Source organism: Lissotriton helveticus, chromosome 1_1, assembly GCF_964261635.1.
Source record: "Lissotriton helveticus chromosome 1_1, aLisHel1.1, whole genome shotgun sequence".
Lineage (NCBI taxonomy): Eukaryota > Metazoa > Chordata > Amphibia > Caudata > Salamandridae > Lissotriton > Lissotriton helveticus.
Window position 1 is genome coordinate 1614326074 of NC_136057.1, and position 26538 is coordinate 1614352611.

The 26538-nt window shown below is 40.6% G+C and overlaps 3 protein-coding genes and 2 long non-coding RNA genes across 16 annotated transcripts in view; 3 read left to right on the forward strand and 2 right to left on the reverse strand.

Moving 5' to 3' along the window:
* LOC144829232 (uncharacterized) overlaps positions 1-26538 on the reverse strand; it is an 814902-nt gene that overhangs the window by 605491 nt on the left and 182873 nt on the right. The window lies entirely within an intron of this gene.
* The window catches only part of LOC144829219 (uncharacterized), a 464862-nt gene that overhangs the window by 24071 nt on the left and 414253 nt on the right, over positions 1-26538 (forward strand). For 2 of the 3 annotated variants that reach the window (XR_013610609.1, XR_013610608.1), the window contains exon 1: positions 5278-5861. The exons of the other annotated variant lie outside the window; for it this stretch is intronic. The gene's annotated coding sequence lies outside the window, so the exon portion shown is untranslated. Of the gene's footprint in view, positions 1-5277; positions 5862-26538 lie in introns of those variants that run through there. 3 annotated transcript variants of the gene reach the window in all.
* The window catches only part of LOC144829268 (uncharacterized), a 145344-nt gene continuing 130828 nt past the window's right edge, over positions 12023-26538 (reverse strand). The window contains exon 2 of the long non-coding RNA XR_013610623.1: positions 12023-12376. This is a non-coding gene — a long non-coding RNA (uncharacterized LOC144829268). The remainder of the gene's footprint in view (positions 12377-26538) is intronic.
* HOXC6 (homeobox C6) lies at positions 16906-19732 on the forward strand. 2 transcript variants are annotated; one of them, XM_078688122.1, is made up of 2 exons: positions 16906-17374; positions 18649-19732. In XM_078688122.1, the coding sequence occupies exons 1-2, from the start codon at positions 16975-16977 to the stop codon at positions 18975-18977; spliced, it is 729 nt and encodes a 242-aa protein (XP_078544248.1). In that variant the 5' UTR covers positions 16906-16974; the 3' UTR covers positions 18978-19732. The 2 variants fall into 2 exon arrangements, with proteins under 2 accessions (XP_078544248.1, XP_078544258.1); XM_078688132.1 differs by having other exon boundaries at positions 18673-19732.
* On the forward strand, positions 21928-25212 carry HOXC5 (homeobox C5). The gene is made up of 2 exons (XM_078688094.1): positions 21928-22502; positions 23271-25212. Exons 1-2 carry the CDS (start codon positions 22040-22042, stop codon positions 23483-23485), a joined length of 678 nt encoding a protein of 225 aa, XP_078544220.1. The 5' UTR covers positions 21928-22039; the 3' UTR covers positions 23486-25212.

A 26538-nucleotide genomic window follows, 5' to 3' on the forward strand; every position in this document is an offset into this window, starting at 1 on the left:
GCTATATAGACTTCATTTAAACAGAAAGACAAAACATTCCCCAGTAATCTGAAGGGGAGACCTCTTACAAGTATCCATCCGCCAAGTGGAACCCTGGTGAATCCCACTGTCAGTAGTTTGGGCCTTTGAAGAGTCAGACATTCAACCAGCTCTACTAGTGAAAGTGCTTTCATTCTGTAAGGGATACAAGGCGTCATGAAAAAATTACACATTTTATGGTTGGTAAATGTACAATGTACCTGATGCATGTATGCAAGAGTGCGATAGCGTTCAAAGTCTTAAAACATGCAACCATTTCAGACAGAAATGGCCAACTTTCAGGGACATACATGTGATGGAAGCAATGCCTGGACCCCAAACCACGCTTCTGCTCTTATCAGATTGTGTGTCTTGGAAATTGAAGTAAATTCACCAAATATGATTTGTGTGTGTTTTGGAAGGCGGGTCAGCCTTCTGAAGAAAACTCAGCACAGTTTTGCACAACAACCCCTATCCCCAAGAAAGCACTATGTTTTCAGACACACAAGGGGAAATCGGCGATTAATTCTCTTCTGAAGATAAACCAAGGTTGTTTTCTTTTCATCTGGCATGTTTGCGAACACGGTTTAGGGGTGGATTTGGTGTAGAGAGGATGTGGATTAAACGACGTGCGGTTTCCTCTCACAAAGCCTGGGTTTACTTTGCTTTTAATACTTGTGCGAGGAGATGCGAACCTGGTAAGGCGGGCGGGCCCCTTCCCTTCCTCGTGTGAACCTTGGTGTTTGCCTACCTTTTGGGGGAGAAATGGACAGCGTCGTATATCGGCCTTTTGGAAGAGGGAACCTTTTCTCACAGCACTTAACTAAATGACATGGCCGCTGCACTTCAAAATTCATTCTTGATCATTACTGTGTATAACTTCAAAGTTAAAACGTTTAGCAAAAGACCACTGAAGGCACCATCTCGTTCCTCACTTTGGGAGCTAAAAGGCTAAAATGTATTTCCAGTGGCTGAACACACCCGGCCTTTTAGGGAAAACCTGGCGTGGCCCTTGATTCCAGCTACAGGAACATTCACAATGGTTGAAGCTTGTTTATGCTGTATACAGTGCCGAGGATTAATTTCAAGTCACATTTGAATGATACAGAACAGCACTGCAGATGATGTACGATCAAAGGCCAATAAAGTTACACCTTTCACCAAAAGAACTGCTCTTTAGCCAACACACATCCCAGCTATGGGACAAATGTGTGCGGATGAGTTCATCTTAGAAAATCAGGCATTAGGATCGTGGTAAAGAACATCTAGCCACAGAAAAATATCCGGGAATCCAGCCTCATATATATACATCTGAGGGGCTTTGTAAAGTAGTAATGGCTCGGGTGTTTGCAATTAGTGCCCTACGTATTAACTCTCTCAATATGTGTGCATGCTCGTATGTGTGTATGTGTGTATATATATATATATATATATATATATATATATATATATATATATGCACACGCATTGTATCTAGTATCTATCTATATTTACACATTTTTAGACTTCCAAAATGAATAACTGCCATTCGGGTGACTGATCTGGTCATCCATGTATGTCCATTTTGAGGGGGACCCTTGAGTAACCACCGAAATTCTGCAATATCGACATCTATGCCAACGTTATATTTAGCAAACTGCTTCCCTCAATAACTTTCTTGAACGTTTTAAGTAATAAAGAAAGTTACCACTATAATAAGTAATTTCAGTGAGTCAGCGTTGGTAAATAAACACACCCAACTTGGGCTCTGAGGAAATTCTCTACACCACAAAAAACTATTAGGAACCATTAGGATTATCTGAGGAACTTGTACTTCATTACAAAACTATTAGTTTGAATACAATTAATGAACTCTGCCGAAACGCCATCAAATGTAATACTGTATCCAGACAGTGCATAAATGGACAGCAACATGTACTCCTCGTGTGTGGAATAACATACTTATGTAGATAGATAGATAGATCGATAGATAGATAGATGAGTCAAAAGTATGAAAACAACTCTTGATAGTTTTTGATGTGCCCTTCAATTCCATAGAATAGCAGACACATTGATATATAGCTCCCTATATAGACAATGTTGTTCACAAACGCACAGTCTACAATAACAAAGTCACACAGAGGCAGATAACAGACAAGAAAAGTTGAGAAACGTAGCTAGAAAAATAGACAGGCAGACCACCAAGAGACAGTCAGGATGATACACTTGTTTAGGGAAACACTGGATGATAGGCAGCTAGCTAACAGGCAGTCAAACAAACAAGTGGATAAGCAAAGAGACTAGACAAACGCAAATAAGACAGCGAGACAGACACGTTAAGAAACAGCTAAAGACACAGGATGGCAGGCACACACCCAGTGTACAGAGAAAGTGACAATAAGGTTCACAAACTTTACTAGAGAAACATAAATATAGATAGATCCATGAGAACAGGCACATACCTTGCTATATACAGAAGCAAACCCAGAATTATGAGCCAACTATTACCAAGAAAATAAATCACGCCTAGTTGTTAATCCTTTTCACAAAAAGCAATGGATAGGTATGGGACTAGTTTGAGGGGATAGAACTATTCTTTATTTCTTAACGAATTAAGCACATTATGTGACTCGAATACTGCAAAAAGTCAAACCGAGAGCTGCCATGAAATGGAAGAAAAGAGTAATGTTTGAGATAAGAACCCCACCTCGTCTGCCCTCAAATATTGAAACCGGTATCTCGCTTTGAGTAAGTACCATTGACAAGCCTCATAAGACATTATTTTTTCTTTCGACGTTTTTCTTTATTTGCTGATCACATCAATGTAAAACGCCGTTTAAGTCACCAGAATCCTCAAGCATCCTGTTCGATTATAACAGCTACCACGCCAATGTTTGCATTAATATCCAAAAGGCAAAATTGGTCAAAATAGCAACATCTAACACGCCACAAGCTACTCCGGAGAACAACTATTTTTTAACAAGGAATTTCAGTTTTTACAAAGGCACCATTCTATTTAGAGTGATATGCCGAAAATAATCTTCTGTGTCTCTATAGGAGTCACTGCGTACACACCAAAAAGCGGACTATTTATAAAAGTGGAATTTTAACTGAACATCTGAATATTATTCTTTAGGCGATATCATACCACTTGCCAAGATTTCGAAGACAGATAAAACGGCAATTAATGAATAAATAAAAAAATGTTGAAGTAATTACTAATCTAAATGTTATTCTAATGCAGTACTATATATATATATATATATATATATATATATATATATATATACATAGAGAGAGAGAGGGAGGGGGGGGGGACTTGGAAAAAAAATGGATACGAAAATTCCTTTCGGTGACACCTTACAAACGGGAGAACCTTTTCTCTATGCATTCGTCTTATGCTTGTAAGTTTTAATACCTATTTTAAATATAATTGCGGGGCATAAGGATATTAAGGGCATTATTTGTACCTATGAAAGATGTAAAACCTCCCACCCAGTGTGCGTGTCTCGTGGGAAGGACTAGCTCCGCCAGATTCGTTAGTATGAAAAATAACTATCATAAAATAGAGACCACACTAAAGAAAAGAAGGAACTTGGAAGAACCAAAACAAGGGTTATGTGGAAAGATAAGATGAGAACAGATAATAAATGCTACATGAAAAAACGTGCAAAAAAATACAGTAAGGGTGAAAAACGAATACAAATAATGATGGGGAAAGATATGCAATAAGGTAAAGCAATCAAAATATATTAGTAATTAACATAATAAAACGAAAGCAAAAGCAGAAAATAAAACGAGATGGTTACACTGAACGGAGACAATGCCAAATGAAATGAAGATAAAGCAATAAATGCTGATAAACTGTGCGGCAAGTGAGAATATATTGTCATGTCTGGAAAATATTGAGAAGGTAATTCTGAAAGGACATCTGTTGACCAGCTTGTTTGTGGAAATTTTAGTGAACATGGCTTGGAGTTACATTTCTGTGCAATCAGCTGCTGTCGGCGTGACCCGCTCATGGGGTCTCCGACCGTTTGGAAAAGTAAATACTTTTTTGATGATTCATATAGTATAGGTGCATAAAGAAGCAACTTCGCGAATTGCAAAGCACTGAGAATGTGAAGTTATTTGAGATGGGAGTCTAATAATTAAAGTAGACTCCTTATCTTTGATTCCAGGGAGCAGCAACAGTTCAGCAAAAAGTTATAACGGAAGCCGACCACTTGTAATGGCACCTGAGATGGTTTTAGCCTAACCTGTGGTGTGTATCTTGTTTTACCCGCAGCAACATGCTGCACTCATACCTCATTCCATACAATGTTTTCTCTTACCCTTCCGTAAGTTATATTGTGTATTTGCCACGTGTCTCTTCTCCCATATTTACAACAATCGTTAAGCCAAGTAAATATCACATTTGTCAATAAAAGTGATGAAAATGGGCACACCCAAAAGGATGAAGGTCGGCACTTTTTTAAACGAATATCATCCTAAACCACTGCAGTCAAAACCAGAAACCCTCTCCAGACAGGAGAACGGCCAATATAAACTATGGAAGAGTATTCAAAAACATGGAATGTCCTCGTCGATAACCTGTTTTAACTATGTTTTTTCATCGGTAGTCAGCTCAATACCTACATAAACCATTCAAGGGCCTAAACTTGAAAATGGTTTTAATTTCGAATATTTCAGACGAAGTGACCTCTATTTTGAACCTAGCTGGACCTGAAATGGCATTGTAAACCAAGCAAGGAGAAGGTGACACGTTAGCTTTACGTTAAAAAAACAGTTTAACTTTGTTTAATTTCAGAGGCAGTGTTCGTATTTACATTTATGTTGTATGGTAAACAGCTAATATTTTTGATACTGAAATAAGTATTTTCTCCGAACATGTGCCATTATAAATCCATCACTTTAGTTAAGAGTTTGTGTAATAAGAGCAAAACGTCGATCCTCTCGTTTGCACCAAAAGCCCCAACAAATACTAGTGGCCATAAAGACTTATAATGAAATAAGGTACAATACGCACTCTTAAGATCATCCGTGCGTTGACTTTAACGCTATGCAATAAGGTTTTCAGTCCTCCGCCCTAAATGCAGTCACAGGCAGAAAGCTCTTGTTTTTTTTTTCTTTCGGGGTGGGGACACACTGCAGGGCGGGGGCCAAAAAAAGAAGTCCCTAATAGTCGGTTCTAAATATGGCGGAGGGAGAGGATCAGGTCTGCACACGCCACAGAGATGCAGCGCATTCCGAGTTGTTTGCAGGAAATTTACAGCTGAGCAATAAAAGTTTACGACTGAATCACAAGTAGGATTGGCCACAGGAAGTCATGTGGACACCATCCGTGAACGTGAACTTTTTATTGTTGGTTTCGCTTATGACTATTTCACTGTGCTCTCTTTCTTTAACAGTCCGACCAGTGCCAGTGATAGAGGTTTATCCCACCTCCTTTTTTAAATTTAGTTTGTCATTTTTCTCTCGCCCGCCCCATAAAATATAGATTCCTTTTGTTTTTTCCTCTTCCCGTGCTGCTCCGAGGCATTTTGGGATCAATGAATGGCTACACCTCACGCCCGCCTCCCCCTTTTCCACCCCTAGGGGCAAAAGGCAATCCCTTTTCTTAGGAGAATCACAGAGCACGGGAGCAAGCAGTTGTAAATACCTTTTGGGTATACATTTTTTTCTTCCCTAATCTCCGCTGCCCTTAGAAGCCAGTGCACTGTGCCTTGCTCCGCTGCGCCTTTTGGGGGGATGTGTTTTCCTCTTCGCCCTGTGTTTGTGGAGCTCGACAAAGCATCAGCGGATGAGACAGAGGGAAGAAAGGAGGAATGGAAAGAGAGAGGGAGACAGAGAGGAAGCGTTGGGTAAGTGATCCCTTATTGGCTAAAATGTCTTAACTAATGATCCGTGGCAAAGGGTGGTAAAAAATAATGATACATGATTTTCTGAGCCAGGAAAAAGCAGGCGTGGAACCCTGATATGAGGGAATGTGGCTAATTCGCGGGGTGGGGGGGGGGGGGGGGGGGGGGGGTGGCGGGGAGGGGGCGGGGGTGTCTTTGTGATGTCACCGGGGGTTCTGTGCGCGCTGCTGCGTTGGAACGATGGGGCAATGGGCTTGTTGTTGGCCGCGTGCTAGGTCTGCTTTCATTGATCCAATTCTGCTCTTGGCCCAGGCGTAAACAAAACAAGCCTGTTAGCGAGAGACGGGGTAACAACGGTGCAGAGGTGCAGAGAGGAGCTAGGGGAAGAGGGTCTGGAAGGGAAGGATGAGGTTTGCAACAGTTTCTGAGGGAAGAGACTCCCAGACACATGCGCAGTCAAGGCAACATTCAGGAAATTTGAAGGCCAAATCTGTATTAGTGGGTACCATCCCTTTAGCATGTTGGCCTTGGTTCACCCCCCCCCCCTCCTGCGAGCCAGGATCTTTTATTGGAAGAAATTGCACTCGTTATTTTCGCGTTTTAATTTGTAATTTCATAGCTGAATTAATGTTTTTCATGAATAGTTTAGCTATTTGTTCGGATGTAATTGCAAAACACACCCTCTCTCCCAATTCAATAACTGTTGCAACTGGGCATTGTCAGATGTACCTCGAATTTCATATAATGGCGTGCTTTTTCTGATAATTTTTAACATAAGCAAAAGCGTGTGTGGGGATTTGTAGCGTTTTAATGACTCTGCGCTGTCACATCAAAGAGCGATATTTTCCCAAACACTTAATGTTTCAGTCTTTTCTCTTCGACAGGCAGGAAATATATATATTTTCAACTTTGTTAAAATGACTTTCCTTCTCATTAATGTTCGCATTCAAACAATAGTTTGGTTTCATTTTGAAGCTGGGGAGCGGGATTTACGAAGGCTGGAGGAAGTCATTTTGGTCAAATCATTTGCGAGTTAATTATTTTATTTTCATAAATGAGATGATAAAAGACATCAAAGATCATACATACGGTGTTTATTAATGACGTGGTAACGTAAAAAGAATCATACCAAAATACAATGAAGGGAAAACTATAACCGTAAGGACAGAGAAGAGACAAAACATTACGTTTTATCTCTTCTCTCTCCTTACGGTTATATAGATATGTTGCTGAGTCTCTTTCACGAATGCAGACATACTTTATATATATTGACCACATACAATACGCAGCATTTCAAGGACACATGTCGAGTTCACAATGTGCATAATGTATGTATTTTATGAACGAGAGGGCAGAAATATAGACCTCACATGAGTTCTAGTCTTTATAGCGTGTAAATATTAAACTATTTTGTCTTATCTCGAGTTCCACTGCACAGCACATGGCCTATTTGGAAGAATGTACACCGAACACGTGCCTTGCCTATTTCGAACAAACTAAAATATCACAAAGTTGGGATGAAGTCAGAAGTAATCTGGAGACCGAAAATAAGTTATTTTGGTTTGCTAGATTAGTCTCCCACTCCACCCAGATAAAGAACGAAACAAACAGGTGCAGTAGGGCGCTGCAATTTGTAATTCACCAACCAGAAAATTGCCGATTTCATTATTCCGAATAAATGGGGAATCCGCGGATTACTTGCTGTTATTCATAAAAATAATTTGCCCTGTTATACAGCTACCCATATTAGTTAGTTTTTTTTACACTCTATGATCTAGATTAAAATGAGCACGTCGGTCAGGTATTTCAATGACAAATTAGGTCCTAGGAATGAGAAGAGCTTGTATAAAGTCGGTCCCTGCAGCATTCTGAACCCCCTAGTCTGAACAGGCTCACAGCATCAAGTGAATATTTCATAGAGCCCCCCTTTAAGCAGATCAAATATTTCAGTACAGAAGATCAAAGCCTTATATGTAGATAGAATGTGTGTGTGTATATCCTAGCTGCTGCGTGGAGCGAGGCCCAACACAATGCAGAAGCTTTGATCTTGCTGTGCTCGTGTGCGCGATCTCTTCCTCCGAGTAAGTAGGGTGTTGGATGGATATGTCTGTGCGTTTATACAGATATATATATATATATATATATCACGCAGGCTGCCGAACGTTAATAAGACACTAGGTCTAGTGTATGGATTTCCCCAACAGCGACATGCTCTCTCTGCTCAAACCTGCAGAGTGCACGCCATTGTATATGCTGTGTGTGAGTGTGATGTATGCCTTTGTTCGAGTCGCGCCTTATTGATCGTATCTAGAAGAGAGGCATAGATGAAACGTGTAGCTTGTGTTCTATTGCTTCCGGGACTCACTTCCGCTTCTGGCAAACATACCCTAAAGATTTCTCATAATGCATATTGTACGCTTTTATATAGTATTCTATGTTATTGAGTAAAAACTGAACAGCTTTTTACACTGATGGTGACGTTGCAGCCTAGTCCATATAACATCATAGGCAATATAAAATTTAAAAGAACACACTCGTGGAAAATGCTGTTTGGGAGCTTCATGTGCTTAAATTTGGTATTAAACAGAAGGTAAAGTACTTACAGAGCAAGTGTGCTTACTTACACAATTTTATTGATGTGTATACATAAGTATGTGCACTTGATTATTTCTTTTCTCCTATGTGTAAGACAAAAACTCAAGGTACCAACAAGTCAAACAGATTAAATAAAGAGCGGCAGGCATTGTCTCTACCTATTGGTCGGGATTCCCCTGGTGAGCTACAAAGAAAATGCGAATGACCAAATCATCTTAGTAGGAGAAAGTGGTTCAAGAGAGGCCACGAGAGAGAAGACAGGAGGGGCGTGCCATAGGGTGGCGGTGGAAATAAAATAATAAAGGAACAGCATTCAAACAGTGAGTACAGAGAGTACATAAAATCGCATGCTGATCAGAGATTGGTAGGGAAGCATTTATTCATAACAACAAAAGGAACCGTATCTGTGTGTACCAAAAGAAAGAAGATACACGTGACTTGGGTAAGAAGAGAGGCTCAACAGAAGCTAGAATGAGCAACTATACGCTGGGCGGGAATACACGCTGTTTCTCACAGTGTAAGTGATTAAATGTCCTTAGTCAAAGCTTGTTAGTGTGTCAACACGTGTATTGTTCGACCACAGAGAGTGATCTGTTACTACCCCGTGTGTGTGTGTGTGTATTAGCTCAAAATATATCCATCCATGCCTACGCGATAATAGTTTACAGGGCGGGCGCCGTTTGACGTTTACAGAAAAAAAAACTAAAAACAGTAAAATTCACAGCTTATTTTAATGTTCATAAACACATGGTGGTTGTATCGATACATGTTCCCACAGCAACAAACAATCGAATTGTGAGTATCTCCTCCACCTGTTTTGAAAGCATAATGTGTTCTCCGCAAGATCATTTCAGACGCAGAGGGACTCCGATCTGCTGATTGGCTGTCGGGCTGCCTTCTGTGTGGGCGTGGACATTGAGTTCCCGCCCACGGCCCCGTTTCCGGCAGACGGCAGCCCCTTGAAGCAGGCCATAAAGCGAGGCTTGTGACTGACCGTGTGTAGCAGATTATACAGTTCTAGAGCAAATGCGCTTGTCTGTAGTGCGCCTTGAAATGCAGGCGTAAGTGGGAAATGGTTGGATAAAGGAAATCTTTGAAGGAATTACCACAAGGAAGGACAATATGGTCGCGTTTTAAGGGAAATGTTGTACAAAGGGGTAGACAAAGCTTCCTATATGAAGCATGTCATTTCTAATTTTGTGCGTTTCCGAATGAAGCGGTTAAAAAAACATTAAATACAATTACGCTAACAACATATGAAATGCAAATGTGGTGTTGGGCAAAACATAAACGTGTAGGAATGTCATGCATTTCACATTTTCATGTTCAGTACTATTATTTTCGACCCCTCCTTTCCCCAACCCTTCAACCATATATGTTGGGAGTGGGGAGACGCTTTCTTCAAAGACCGACAAGAAAGTCCACATTGGAAATGCCAAATAGTCACCGTTGATCTTGTGTTGTGCGGTGTATTAAGTAACTGTAATTACTGGGGTGATTTAGAGGCGAATCTCAACTATTACTGGGTGCAGTGCCACCATGTGACAGAAGGATGCCAGATCCGCATTAATCACAGCATCCATTGTGGAGGAAGGAGAAATTGAGAAAAAAAATCACGAAAGAAACTAGCAGCGTAAAGGCCACAGTTAAATAAATTGTTTGTGTGTGTGTGAGAGAGAGAGAAGGAGGTGACGGGAGGAAATAGAGGCACAAGGAGGTTCTCCGTGGGTTACTGGGTGCAAAGTAAACATGATCAGACCAAAAGGCCTCTGGATGTGGGCACTGTTACCCTATTCAATTCTCTTTTCCGGTTCCATTGAAGTGCGGAAGGCGTGGGTGCTCGGAGGCAGATGCACACGCCGCTGCTACCTTAAGGGAGATGGATCTGAGAAGTACGCCCTCCCCCTGTCAAAGCAAGAGCTGCAAGCAAGCACACTGTTTACAGTGTTTACTGGGCAGCGGCCTGCAGCTGCAGATCTGGCTCGCTGTGGAGATGATGCTAAACTGGGCAGCAGGGCTTATCTCACAGCCCACCGGGACTAGCATGCAACAGGCGAAGTGTTCTGTAAAACCCCCGCTCTTCGCAAGGCTATACGATGGAGGGGTGCTGCATGGCTGCACTTGTATGGTATGTAATATGAATTAAATAAATCCGAATAGTGACTGGATAGCAATGCTTAAGACTAAAACAATGTGACTACAATGTGACTACTGGTGTAAAAGTAACCAGGATATTTCCTCGAACAATAGGCCTCCTGAGTCGTACATTCATCACATTCTATATTTCTGAAGGAGAAGCAAATATAACTTATTGAGTTATAAACATATTTCACAAAGGAGGAGTGCAAAGTATATTTTGACAACACACATGCACACACACTCCAATCCCCCACCCCACCTCTTCTCAGTTCAGACTTTGAGAGTTCGAGTGATGAGTGCTTCTGCCTTAAATACTTGTTTTGCCAAATCACATGGTTGTGGTCATTTTTTTTTTATCTCATGGGAATATTTTGGATTTTCCCTATTACCATGCAGAGACGTGAATGTACCTTTTTCATGGACAGAAGGTGTGTGCAGAGCGAGTGTGTATGCGTGTCTTCTTGTTCCTGGTGACACGAAGGCTCGTTGATATAGTTTGCTCTAAATGACTTCGATCATTTTTGGCTTGGCCTGCTTAAAGGTTCGCATATGACAGCAACCGCTCAATGGAAATAGTATCATATGTTCAAATAGGTCGTTCGTGTTATTTGATATCAAACTCATGCTTTCAGATCTGTGCATATAAGCTATAAAGCTGATGTGATCACGGCGGAGGGATTTTTCATTCTTATCCTCCGAGATACTCACAGGTCATATCATGCCTGCGACTACGGTAAGGGAGGCAGAATGCTCTCAAAATCCGAACCTCTCTCTAGTAGTTCCTTGTGATGTTATTACCTTACATTATTTTCAATATATATATATATATATTAATTATTCAATTGTATTTTCTTGATCTGCCATATGTTGGAATATGCTTCAAATGATTAGATATGTTTTAGCAGCACATTCTTGATCTATCAAAACTCAGTTGTTTGGTTATTATTTCTGTGAGTTCTTTGATATCAGTTACTGTTCATGAGTAAAAATTACAACGATCAAGTCAAGCAAAACAAATATGATATTCTCATTTACCTTTTTGAAAATAAAATAATAAATGATGCCTCTGGTAGAAGGGTGAGGAGCGACTAGTGTTTTTTTTTATTGTAACAGCTGGTAGGTACATCAGCAGGACAGCTCCCTATATTTTCACATTGGCAGCGTAACTCCCCCCCCTCCCCCCCGCCCCGAACGAGCCTTTGAAGTGGAATACAACAAATTTTAATACTTTGGTACAGTTACGTTATTTTCTTATGTCACCCCCAGAATGGGTATGTATTGTCCGTGAATTAACCCATGATTAATCTACTACTAGTAGAAAATGGACATATCCGAACTAGGAAGCAGTACTTTTATAAATACTTTTGAGTTCAGCATGAGCAATATCGTCCTTAAACACACGCTTGCAAAGATAGGTGCAGATACAGATGCACTTAGATACATATTTATTAACATTCCAAATAAACCGATCAGACAGTTTTCGCAGCTCTGTCCATCTTCACAACATGCAATAGTGGGGAGTTGCAGGTTGCCGCGGGTGTTGGGTTCTGCTACTTTAGATTTTACAGGAAGCTGGCATTGTTTATAGAGTATACGCGACGCGTGTTTTCCAACATGTATATAATATGGGCCATCGCGGTAATTAATATTCATACACACAGACGTTCAAACACTGGCCACAAATGTTCGTTTGGATTGGAGCCACGTGTACCGGTATTTCATACAACCGAACTTTCCTTGGTCCACAAAACTGCGTCTCGTGACTTCTTTCTGATGATAGGAACCTAATAGAAAAAAATCAAGTATTATAACATCGTATGTAGAGCTCAATAACTAGCTATTCGCTATAACTTCAATTTTGAGACATACAGTAACTAGGAAATCTATAGGAACAGCCCTTCCAAGAAGAATACTAGTAGTTGACAACATTATTTAATACACATTTAAAAACAACTATACACACTGGTCATAGCGAGTTGTGAACCTCTCAAAGAAAATGAGACACACAAGAGAGTTGGAGAAGAATATGTAACATTTACCTTCTGTTACTCCACACAAAAGCGCCCACGTGCACAAAAGAGAGAAGGCAAATAAAACAGTCCACTTTTTAAGAAAAAGTAAAATTCCCCAAACGTTCCGTACAAACATCCACACAGCGTGCTCGCCATTTAAATAGATAAATACAATTAAATAAGAAATAATTATAGGTAGAGATTGTCTGCTCTGTAGGAATGAGTGCCTCGTGTGTTTATTCAAAAAGGTTAGTCGCAAGATTGAGATAATTTTAGGTGGACACAAACCTTTATTTGTTTTTTCGCATCATGTATATCCAATTTCAATACTAAGTATAGGGATCTAAGAATTTTAACAGAAGCAGATTTTTTAAAGTTAAGAATTGTAATGTTTTCTGTGAGGAGGTAAAATATTTCTTCAAGTTCTCAAATACAGAATTGTAAAAGTGCTTCCATTAAAAAAAACACTTGAGGTAAACCATCAAAGAGAAAAAAAATACATCCTTAAAACACAGGCACTGGTCCTTAGAACCCATAATTAAATTAAAATGAAATATCATTCAGTGTGATATTGTTCTTGCGATGGTGACACTAAAACTTGAACGTTGGAGACATCTCCATTTAAAGGAGAGGGGCCTAACATTTCACACCCATATAATCATTAAACGGGCTCTAAAAATGTATGGATGACAGGGGTTATTTCCGATACGAAAAAATCCTTCTTTAGAGAAGTCTAGTCATAAGTAAGAACCCGGAAGCGCAATAAATTACACATATAACTATTCCACGAGGTTGAGAAAGATAAGTGATCAGTCATGTTTTGTTATATGTTTGTATATGCATTTATACTTAACACGCTACTGATCTACTGTCAGCCCACATTCCCATGTGTGTGATACACAGAAAAACAAAAACACACCATCTAAAAACCTCACTCCGCGTTATAACTGTTTGCAATATATGTGTGTGTGTGTGGTGTGGGGTGTGTGGTGTGTGTGTGTGTGCGACAGAGTTGTGTGTATACACATTATTATAGAACATTACTGCGCATTTAGGTCAAATGTATGGTAGGCAGTAAACAGGAAATTGATTGAAATATCGATAACAAAGCACGGTTTGCATACGTATACATACACTTTGCATGTATTACAATTACTCATGCGTATTAACACACATATAAGACATTATATTTGCTCTTTTTGCTCAATAAATCTACAGTATTTACCTGCCGGTATAGGATATGATATGCCTGTGATACACATAGCCTCTGTTTTTGCCCAGTTGAATATTGGACACCTAATCAATACAGACTTTCAGGAAAAAAACAAAAGGAAGAAGCATGGATACAAAATGTGGCAAATAAGGATCCGGAAAGTTTTACTGATTTTATAAGGCCGAAAGTTCATAAAATATCATTTCGTCCTTCCTTGTATCTATGAGGGCGTAGAAAACACGTGTGTTTGGCAACATCACTTAAATCTTTTCATGTCTCTCACTTAATCAATCTGCCAGTTATCCTTGAGTGGGATAAAGTCCGGCTATTTTACCCCTACCTCAAATTCGTAGGGAATGAAGCTGAAAGTACACAGTGACAGGGGAACTTAAAAGGTTGCTTCATGTTAAGCATATATATATATATATATATATATATATATATATATATATATATACACACACACACACACACACACAGGTACTTTTGTGTTTGTTCCCGCTACATTAACAAGTCTTTCGTTCAGGAGATGAGGAAACACATACCAAAACAATAATTAAACGAAATGTGGGTTACATGGCTGAAAAGTATTTTTATTCTCAACCTCTGCAACAAATTGAAAATTGCACACCAAAAACTGTACAAAAAAACAGCCCGTTTATAGATCCTCGCTTTTTTCCTTAAATTCGCATGCTTGCATGCTTTTTGCACCACAACTATAGTGTGACATTGATTGTACAGTTTAAGACAACGCTTGGATGGAGGTTTTTCTTTCCATTTCATCAAAGTGTTCTCTAATATTTATAGCTCCTTTTTGTGTTGTCCCGCCTTACTTGCAGCAGCTGTGCACTGCTCACCATAAATCGAACAGATCTTTAAGCGTTGCCCCCTGTTTAGAGTTGCAATAAAACACTGAACTTTCCCGACCGCATGACACACTATAATCCCCCATACAAGCCACTCGTTGTGCAACACCTCAACTCAGAGCAAAAACTCGAGTAACTGCAAATTAGAAAAGACAGGAATTTGACTGAGCCTGTCAGAGACACACACAAGCTCCCATTGTACATAGACGTATATAAGCTAGCAGAAGCGAAAGTACAATCTTAAACTATTTAAAAAGAACTGAAATTGTAGCTGCTGCTGTCTGCGGGACATAGCTTAATCATGAAAGCAAATTAAGGAGATCTTGTTAGTAGCTAACCATTGAAACGTGTTCAACATCTAGTGATAGGAGTGATATGCAGGGGGCCCTTAACGATTCAAATTTCCTTTGAACTAAGAGAATTACCATATTTGGAGAAACATGCTTTCAGCAACGTGTCCCTTACGTTGACAACTTGAGATTATGAGTAATGGGCTCATGCATGAGCATGTGAATACTATCTGTGACACACATGTAACACGAAGAGTCTGCCCACAGCAATGCAGCACTGGGTAGTTGCACATGTATTTACATTACAAGGTTCTTTTCTCACGTAAGCAATGCAAAGCAGACATCGTTCCTGCAAATACAAACATCACGGTTTTTTTTAACCACTGGTTACTTTCCCCTAAAAGAATCAATTCTTTCAATCAAAAAAGGGAATGGTGTTATTGTTGGGGGTTGGAGGGCTTCAAAGGGGTGAGAATACTTCGACTTTGTTTTGCCTGGTAACGGGCAAAAGGAAGTCTTGGTGCAAAAAGGATGAATAAACCAGCTTTCTGACGGCATTCCCTTCTCGGTGAGTTTTATGGCCACCATTGATTATCCTTGCTTTGTACCACAGAGGAAAGGGATCGTAAAAACCCTTCGGCATCCGGGTTCCTGTCCCGGTAAAGAGAAAATATGGCTTTCTCTTCCACATGGCCAAATAATGGCTTGGGAGATAGCCATTGTGTAAAATACATGTATATGTGTGTGTGCGCATGTGTGCGGCAATCAGAAAGACGTGGATATTTGCAAGCATTCGTAAATAAGGAAAATGCATTACTCCTGGCGTCATTGTTTGAAAACACATTGTAATATTTCCACAGGTTCACAGTTCAACATTGTGATGTTGAATTGTAATTGAAATACACTAGCTCACACAATACGGATATAGATATATAGACACATTTCTAAATGCGTCTTTTTTTTATTGCGATAGGCTTTAAAAAAGAAAATGCAAATGCCATATTACACTTTTGTTCCACGTACTTCCTGGAATCAGTTCACAAATGGGGCGGAGATTATGGACCTTGATTGCTATAACTCCAATCTGAAACAGTTGGAGTTCGATCTATAAACCGTGTTGCTAACATCACTACACATTAAGAAACAGAAACAAAAGCACATCTTCTAAATAAACCATTTAAGAGTATTTAATTGCGACAATACAGGATGACGGGGGTGCTGGGTGGGGAATAACATGAAGAAAACGAGACTGTGAAGCCCAGGTAAACCCGTCTTCGGCACATATTGGCAGAACAACACACATATGCTGTAGCAATGGCAAACTGTGCACCACTGCCAATGAAATAATAGCAATTAAGATTCATATGACAGCACTGGCTTGAAATCAGTAACATCTGCACAGTGGAGACACATAATGTCCTTTCAGCTATGCTGAGGTGGGAAACACACGCATTTGCTTCACAATGAAGCTTAGGGGAAAACCCCCATGCAAACGAATCAACTGACACACCTCTAGAGCCATCGGGCCATTTGCTGAAAATTCTTTTTTTTTTTTAAAATATATATATAAAATGAAAAAAATATGATTTTCATTCATCTCAGAACTTTCTACGTAAACGGAAACTGTATTTTAAAAAGTGTGCATATGAGTTGCCTTTCAGTCTAAAGCAATCATGCCCCGTTCTGCCTCAACTAAAAATGTACATAATGTTTTTTTTCACTCATTTCCTTTTCTCCATAAGGCAATTTGTTACGTATTCAGCATTTCGAGACTTACTTTTCATGTATACTTAGTTTCAACTGGGGAATCAACACAAGCAAAACCAATTTTTTCCCTTTCTTGACATCTTGCTTCCTATTGGCTCTAGGCAGGTCAGCTGACTTTGTCATTTTGTCTGTCCCGGAGTGGAGCCGTCCCTATAACAATCTAGATCAGGCTACAAAGTGGAGACAGAAATAAATATTAAAGAAATCCTAGCGGCAGGTAAAAGGGGGTTCGATATGAATTCCTACTTCACCAACCCGTCTTTATCCTGCCATCTAGCCAGTGGGCAGGAGGTGCTGCCCAACGTGGCCCTGAATTCATCTGCCTATGACCCCGTCAGGCATTTCTCGACTTATGGAGCAGCCGTGGCTCAGAACAGGATCTACTCGTCTCCGTTCTACTCACCGCAAGACAATGTGGTGTTCAGCTCCGGCCGCGGCCCCTATGAGTACGGGTCTAACGCCTTCTACCAGGACAAGGACATGCTTTCTAGCTGCCGGCAGAACGCGATGGGACACAACACACAGACCTCAATTGCCCAGGATTTTAGCAGCGACCAAAGCAGGGCCAGTGTCCAGGAGCAGAAGACAAGCATTCAGATCTACCCCTGGATGCAGCGCATGAATTCCCACAGTGGTGAGTCTTTTTTCTCCCCCTCTTTACAGCTCGGAGATATAAATTAAATAAACGGAATCATCTTTACGACCATCTCTCCCTCGCAGAACAGGCTCGGCTCCTTTTTATGGCCCCATAAAAGCCATAAAGGCTGCCTCCTTTCACAGTTGGCGCTATAGGCCTTTTTTTAAAGTTGTTGCAAGCAAACATAGTTTTCTGTGTTATTTCTCATTGAAACAGTTTACTAATTTTAAACAGTATACCGAATAACGTTTCTCCAGGTTTTTATATATTTTATTTAATATTTTGTGGGAGGAAATCTGGCGTGCATAAGACTTTTTGGAAGTGCAAGGGAGATGAGTTCCACAAGCTGAGACGATAGGTACCCGAGAAAAAAATAGCAGTGTATACATTTTGCACCGTTCGAGGGTGAGTTTTTGAAGCTTAGCCTGGGAGGATAGAAACACATTTTACAAAGTGATCGATCCTTTCTGTTACCTTTTGCAGTGCTAACCATTGAAAAGTTTATGCTAATCATGGTAAAGGGTGGCTTTACGCAATATATTAACGCTGTAACTTAGTACATATGGCTCGCAGGTTGTGTGATTTGTTGCACACAACTAATGTTGGGTGCCCAGAGCCTCAGAGGGGCATTATAGTAAATACACATATTAGTTAGTGGCAAAGAATCACTGCGTGTTAATGGCTCGGAGTCTGTGCATGTTAGGAGATCTGGTACAACAGATATAAAGTCTTGTGGGAAGTTGTGTCTTTTCCTTATTTTGTAACGATATTATGTTGCGCTTCATGCGTGTAACTTTTTTTTGTTTGTAGTTCCATTGTTATGGATATGGTCTAAATTGCCAGTGTAGATAAGAGGCTCTTAGGGGCATGTTTTCTTGCGTTGGGGAGAGGTAAACAGGCGTGTTTCCTATGTGGGAACTTCGCTGCGGTGTACATGTTGGATGAGGAAACTAAGAGCGTGTATACAGTCCGAGTGGACTGCTTCGTTCTATAGAAAGGTGCATTTATTAGCGAGCTTTTGTGTACACGGATCAATAGGTGCATGCTTTCTGTTTTTGGGTTGCATTTTGTTTTGCAGTTCTTTTGTAGAACTTAAATAATGCTTGTGGCCTCTGCTTATGTGATGGTAGACTTTAAATGTGTTTCTGAGGAGGGGGAGGTTTCTGTGTTTGTTTTGTTAAGTGTCGTGTTGTGTAAATGGGGGTCTAACATGGGCTTTAGGCAGAAGAATAGCGTTGGCAAATAACATGATTTTCACTAATGTTGTCCAGTTTGTCTTGTTTCTGAATCTCTAGGTGTGGGCTATGGCACGGACCGGAGAAGGGGGCGCCAGATCTACTCGCGCTACCAGACCCTGGAGTTGGAGAAGGAGTTTCACTTCAACCGCTACCTGACCCGGCGCAGGAGGATCGAGATCGCCAACGCGCTCTGCCTGACCGAGCGGCAGATCAAGATCTGGTTCCAGAACCGGAGGATGAAGTGGAAGAAGGAGAGCAACCTGACCTCCACGCTGTCCGGCGGCACGGGGGGCGCCTCCGACAGTCTGGCCGAGGGCAAGGAGAAGGAAGAGGAGACTGAGGAGGAACAACAGAAGGAGTGAACTGGAGGGGAAGGCTGCCGGCTCTGGCCCCTGCCTGCACCCCAGCTGTATTTATCACTGGCACAATGAATATGGATGGGCATCTTACAACCACCAAACAGAACACTAGAGAGCCAGCCAAGGCTTCCAAAGGACAAACTCCCACCTCACTGTGCTCCAGTTTATATTCGACTGCCATCTCCACGTGTCCTTTGACTGACATTGCTTTTTTTTCTTCTGTTTTCCGAACTATGAATGAAGAGACTGTGTTCCAGAGCAAATCAAACTATGTACATACTAAAGTCATCGCCTAAAAAGACCATACAAAAGGGGATAGCCCTGCAAATGATTGTGCCTGTTTGTTTTGGGATGAGCTTGGGTGGCGCACCAAGACTACATGCTACCTACACTGCCACACCAATGCACATACCCGGTTTGACCAGCCACACCCTCCGGTCACTCTTCTTGAAAGTTGTGGCCACGAAGATATCGCATTTTCTCAAGACTAGCATCATTGTGTTTAAATGACACTCGAATCACCCTGCGTATTGACAAAACTGTGACAGTTTCTACCATGTTCCCTCTTAGCTGTATGTGGTGCTTATCCGTATTTATATTTATGGTTTAGTTCTCTGTATTATTGTGCGAGGAGTATCAAGTGAATGCAGATCCCTAGTGTTAGATACAAACTTTGTGTTTCATTTACTCTGTATAAAGTTAATGTCCAAAGGACTTATTGATTGTTCAGTATTTAATAAACTTGATATTATTTTTAATGATGATATGATTGCCTTTTTTATGCACATTTATGGAGGAATTCACAAGATTGATTTCTTGGCTAAAACAATTTAGAAATACTGTCAATACTAATTTTTCTGTCAACCCAAATTTCCCCTCAAATTCTAAACGTTTGACTCAACATGTTAAATGTGGCTTAAAGGACGTGCGCTCTTTGAAGCCGTGTAATCCGCGTGGCCCATCACCGAAATAACTGCCTTTCCAAAGTGAAGGTACTTCCACAAAAGCACCGCTTGTTATCTACATGGAAAGAGGCTGCCTGATTTCAGATATGTGCCAGATGTGATTAAAGTTCAGATAAGACGCCTCGTGCGTCTTTGAAGCTCTGTCATAAAACGTAAAATAGGCAGGGACTCTACCTCACCTCAGTCACAGAATAACGTAAGCAATCACTTCTACATTGAAAAAAATACTGAACTCACCAGGGGTTAAGGGCACAACCTCAACAGTATAGGGGTATATATATATATATATATATATATATATATATATATATATATATATATATATATACATACACATACTCTGGTAATACTGGGGAATAGTAGGTTATATATAGGCTTTAAAAACACAACATTCAGGTAAAATAGCCGCAATAAGGACAACGTGAGGTACGACTCTTTCACCATACCGGTGCCCCACCCTTTCATCTAAACTTATAAGTACGTGTATTACTACATTCAAAGGTGAACAAAGTGAACCCAGTCAACGAGGCTCTATTGCGAAACGACACAAATAGACATACCCAATTATATGATGGTGTGTGCGTGTGTACGGCCGCGGGCAGCGGGATTCTGCTCCATTCCAACCTCTCCTCCCCAGTAAAAATCGGACAAGGCAAAAATCTTTCGATTCTTTAAAATAACTCGTTGGGATAAATGGAAAATTGAAGACTGCAACAGACACCGACACTTGACCAGAAATTGGAAACCCTTGAAGGATTTCCATCATTTACTCTGATCACGACAATGGAAAGCTATAGCATACAGTATAACGTGGGTCCTAGGATAAAAGCCATATATACACTGTATTTGCACACAATTTCGTATTGTAGTGTAGATGTAAAATGGCTTGTGGTAATTGGCAGAGTAAGTTGCACCCTTCACCACAGTATTTTAAATTAGCAGCAAACAGGTCTTGCTCTGTTTTAGTGCATAACAGTTGCTGCAGACTACGCACGGTCTATTCCGTTTCTCACATTCAATAAACTATCAATTATGCAACCTTAGCATGGTTGCAAAAATAGCAAGTAAGAAAGCATTATACATAGGAGTGCGCCTCTATTCCATTATACGAGTTTACATGTATATAGCTCGTGAGATAGGCACATAGATCCTTCTCCACAAATACGACATAAGAAGCACATTTATAAGGGTTTGTCGGAACGATTTAGAAGCGGTATTACTTAATGTGTTAGGGCGAGGACAAATAGAGAGATGACTTGCTACATTATTCCATCCACTCTATATGATATAGTACTATTATACATGGAGAAATATCAGAGGGAAGAGTGGTGTGCGTGTGTGTATACACACATGGAGACAATTAACGAGGTATTTACATGTAAGTGGTAATGGTGTGCATGCCTGCGTGTAGTATGAAATAAACAGCGTGAGGCGCAACAACGCTCTGTATCTCTCTTCATTGTAGTTAACTGTTTTGTTATATATCTTTTATTCTCTATTAGCTTCCTATTGCAACGTCTGTATTTGTGCCTGCCCGGTTCGTCCACATTCCGTCTGTCCCAGTATATGCAAATTCATAGCATTGTTCTCATTCCAATAAGGGGCAATACTAGCACCAAATAAGAAAGGTTGTAGCATTGAAGCCTCTATCTTAACCCAATAATCACAACTGAGTCCGGGTTCCTAATATATACCCTCCAGACTGTTGCATCACTCAAGGGGGACGTAGATAGCCCCGTTCTGGAAGCTGTCATTCTCCACTGCAGACACCAGGTGACGCTCTGGACTCGTCGTCTCGAGATTCACTGTTTTTTTTCCTACAAGGGGCCTTCAGTTTGCTCTGCCAACATATCAAGATACGTTTCACAGGCTTCCATCAATAACCTCCTGGGGTCATCAAGCCAAATTTATGACTGGCCAACAAAATCACGTGCTTCTATTTAAACATCCCATATTTGGGCACAGCCCATAGAATAAAGAAAGAGGAATCTCCACCTATAAATTCTGCACTTTAGAGAACAAAACCCCTGAACTTCAAAGGGCCACAAATCAAGCTTAATCAAAGGGTGCAAAAAAAATCAACAATAACAACCACTAAGGATGAGTTCTTACGTAGCAAATTCGTACTATAAGCAAAGTCCAAATGTTCCTGCATATGCAATGCAAAACTACGGGAATTATGGATCAGTTTCTGACGTTCAGCCGTCCAGGTATTGCTACAGTGGGCTTGATTTGAGCCTTTCCTTCCCTTCGTCTTCTCCGTCCAACTCTCTGAGCGGGCTGGACGTCCCTGCCGCCCCCAGAGCCGTGCCCGACCGGCCCTCCTGCACAGTCATGGGGTCTTCGGGGCACCCCGTAGGCAGAGGAGATCAGAGTCCTTTGAACCCTGGAATTTACAGCCAGAAATCTGGGAGCAGCACGCTGGAGAGCCGAGCTGAGGACACAGGGGAGATAAAAACTGAAGCGGTACCAACAACCCAGCAACAAGGACAACAACTGCCACAGCAGCAGCAGCAGCCTCCTCAGATCTATCCCTGGATGACCAAACTACACATGAGTCATGGTAAACTTTCACTTTTTGATTTTCTTTCACAGGGGTTTGCCTCCGTTTTATAGGCCATACGGGCAAATAATAAAAAAAAAACTGAGGTCGTAAATTTTACGACTAAGGCATCAATTGCTCGTAAAACTGTCCACTAAACGGCTTAGAGGCTATAGACACCCAAATTTATGATAGCATAATTGGATCATAGAAACAAAACGTGTAGAAAAGACAATATTTCCATTCTATTTTTATAGTTTTATGAGGGATTTGGAAGGGGAAATAACTTTTAATAAAGTGTTTTTTTGTAAACTGGTGATGTTGTACAAGCACTATAGAGCAGACATGTTGTAAATGCATATGTCTTCTAAAGAGGGTAGGAATGTTTGTATTCTGTACAGTGGTTTATTCTGTACAGTGATCTTTTTTTACGGAAGATTTTTTTTTCTAAGCAGATTGAATGTGAAAATAAGCAAATAACTGTATTTTTTTAAGTGTATTTACATGCTTTAAAATGTACTTATAGCACAGGATAGAAGGGGGATTCTAAAGTCAGTCCCAGCAAATACTTCGCTATATTGCCGCCTTTATGCATTCCAAAGCTTCTGCGTCTTTAATATTCTACGTTGGCCAGAGGCTGTGATGCAAATATTGTTGCTAGACCTTCCATGTGGAGAGATGGAAATAAAATCACACACCACAGTTTCTTTGATATGTTGCCTTTAAATTGAACCAAACTTCAATCAGTGTTTTTTTTTTCACAACGGTGCGCCCTTCTGCCCGTTACAGAAACAGACGGCAAGCGATCCCGGACCAGCTACACGCGCTATCAGACCTTGGAGCTGGAGAAGGAGTTTCATTTTAATAGATATCTAACTCGCCGGAGGCGCATTGAGATCGCCAACAACCTCTGTCTCAACGAGCGACAAATCAAGATTTGGTTTCAGAACCGCCGGATGAAATGGAAAAAGGATTCCAAACTTAAATTGAAGGACTCCCTCTAAAGAGTGCAGAGACATTTGTCCCTCTCCCCATGGATGTGCCCACTAAAACTGTTTCCTTTTTTGCGGGAGGGGGAGGCAGTGTTTTGGGTGAGATGGTTTCTTTGAGACACGGTGCAGTTAAAGGAACGCATCTTCGACTTCTTATTTAAAAGTCCGAAATCCTTAGCTTTTTGCAAAATGTAATGTATAATAATTTTGGTTTTAAATCAATGTCTTAGGCTATAATAAAGTTCTTTTCAAAACGCAGAGGGACCCCTCCAGCAGCTTCCACTGCGCTGGGGGCAGCTTGCCTCCCGTCTGGAACAGGGCAATCTGTCTGGGGTCACACAGAGTTCTCTTGGTCAATATGCTAATCTTGATCTGCTTACTCTGGGGACACGAATGCCTGTCTTTATTGGAAGACCTAGGACAATACCAAGCGTAGGTAACCACTTTTAAGACCGAACAGAGAAACAATAATACCAACTCTGTATACAAAGTTGGTTGACATCATTACATTATTATTATTTTAGTTTGAAGTCGTGGAACTAACAAAGCCAGCCTCTGCTGTAAAGTTTATAGTTTACCTCGACATGTCGTTTCCTGATGCACTTATGTGGCCGTATGAAGTGATTGTGATATACTTTCCCTTTCGAAAGCAAACTAATAGACTATAGCTACACTCAACGTCTGAAGAGTGCCAGACTGATAGGACGTTATACTATCTGTACATTATCCCATTGCCTAGCTGGCCAGTTATTTAGTGAACTGGGAGAGAGCAACTGTGAAAACTAAGAAAGCAGTGTTGGGAAGGGTGAACAGAAATGTTTTTCCCGTGTAATTTATTTGTTTGAGTTATTAAATGTAGAGTAAATGAAATGTTACTAAAGTATATATAAACTAATTTGTACATTTTTGTTTTGAGTATAGTCATTTTTAGTCTTTCCCCATTAATGGAGTACATATATTTATTGTTGAGTTTCTTACGTGACAGATCATGAAACATATATATTTTCTCATATTGAATATATAGTAAAGACCCCCAAATATAAAGGTGTAAAACGTATTTTTTAAAGAAATCTGAATTCAGCTTTTATTGATATAAATATGGAAATGCTTCAAACAATATTCTGCACGAGGAAAGAGGGCGTAGGTTGGAACTTAGAACAATTACTATCCCTCTGAACATCTCATCAACACTGTAATGCACTCGTATTAATACGCTGTAATGTAAGGGTGTTGTGACCTTAGTCTGCTAAATGTAGTTGATGCTTGCAAGGCTCAGCAGGCCCTTCCCAACCTGCAACTTGGCTGACTGTGGCAGCCTTAAATAAACGAGTGCAGTGAAGTGAGATCACCCAGAAGAGTCAACGTGTATTGCATAGTAACATCTATTCTAGCTCCTGGAAATATTAAAATCCATTTACAATGTTGGCATAGGCTTGATAGGCGACAAGCATATGCCACTAAAAGGTAAGAGGACTACATAGTTTTAGCACAGGGCCCCGCGACCAATACCCCCTTGTAGATAAGGCCAAGGGATTTGCTCCAGTCTTTAAGCAATCATGATTAGGAAGAAACTCACGTGCAGTGAGAGCACTCTAGGTGTTCATGGAATTGGTAGTGCGCTGTGGTGCCTACCAGGGGCTATGTTTGGAAAAGCATTTATTATAACACTTTTTTGTTTTAATGATTTGTCATAAGGATCCAGAAATATCTGCCAGAAGGTAAATAAACCCTACACACAATATGCTGTCATTGGTGCATTTCATTCCATGTGTAAATTTCGGCCCACATGTTCCTTTAAAGTCCACATCCCAATTGGCTCTTTTAGATCTAGATTAAATCTGTTTACAGTAGAGAACAAATGTGTAAAAGAAAGGCCACTGGGCCCATAAAACTTTATAGCGTTTCCTTTTACACCTCGCTGAACAAAGGCACGATTTCCTTGAGAGGGAAACAAACGTTGGTGTGTGTGTGGTTGTGGTACGGGGAGACACTACGGAGAGTTTAAAGGTCACACGGTACCTTCACACTAAAGACGTTTCAACACTAGAGAACCACGCAAAAAACGAATCCTGACAATAAAAAAAAAATTACATTGGGCTGGTGGTCGAAGCCACCACACTGTGGGCTATGTTCGGTTTGGGGTTTAACCTTTTCTGTTAACTGCTTTCGAAATATTGAGTAACTGATTTGATATTTGTTAGTTAATTGAGAAATGGTGCTTCTTTATGTTCCTATATGGCTAATAATTTACCCAATCTGTCTTTAGCACAAGACTTGATAATTAGCCATCATTTAAAGAACGTGAATTACGTGAAAGGTTATTTCCAGTCTATAGCGCGATATCGTGTGCACCTCTCCGTTTTTTCAAAGTAAACTGAAACAAATGCATCACGGTTTAAAAGAAAGCTCACTGAAGACAGTGGTCTACCTTTTGAAATCATATGGCATAGAACAACAAAAGGCTTGTCAAAGAGTGTGGGTGTAAGTGCCACGTCCCTCTCTGTATGCACGACTAGTTCAACTCCCTATGCCAAGCTAAACTTTTGATAATTAGATGGAGTGGGCATTAGCTAGAAACAGACGTCTCGATTATATAATGCCAACGGCCCTGGTTACTCTCCTCTGCCAAATCGCTCGCGCCCTTTATCACAGCAAGCAAGCTATACGTCATTCTGATATTATTCCTTTTAGTTGATCGCAAACAGGCTGAATCGAAAAGTCCACCGTTGCAAGAAAGTAGATCAGAAAACCGCCCTCTCTCCAATTCCTGGTGCATGTAATTCCCAAAGTGTGCGCAGGGTCTTTTCCCTTTGCATCTATATCCATTAACGCATTACCCACCCTTCCATTTGACTACATACCCGCAAAGAAAGAAAAGACTTACCTGACCCTCTGACAAGGATGCACTGTAAAATCAAAGTCGAAAGAAAAAATAAAAAAAAAATAAACTGAGCAAAAAGGCCATCTCATTTGTATTTTTTCAAACAGCTCCAGCACTTTAAAGAAGAGGCTTTAAGTTTAACTGAGACCATAAGGCCAAATACCCTAGGCTCCTATGCCGAATT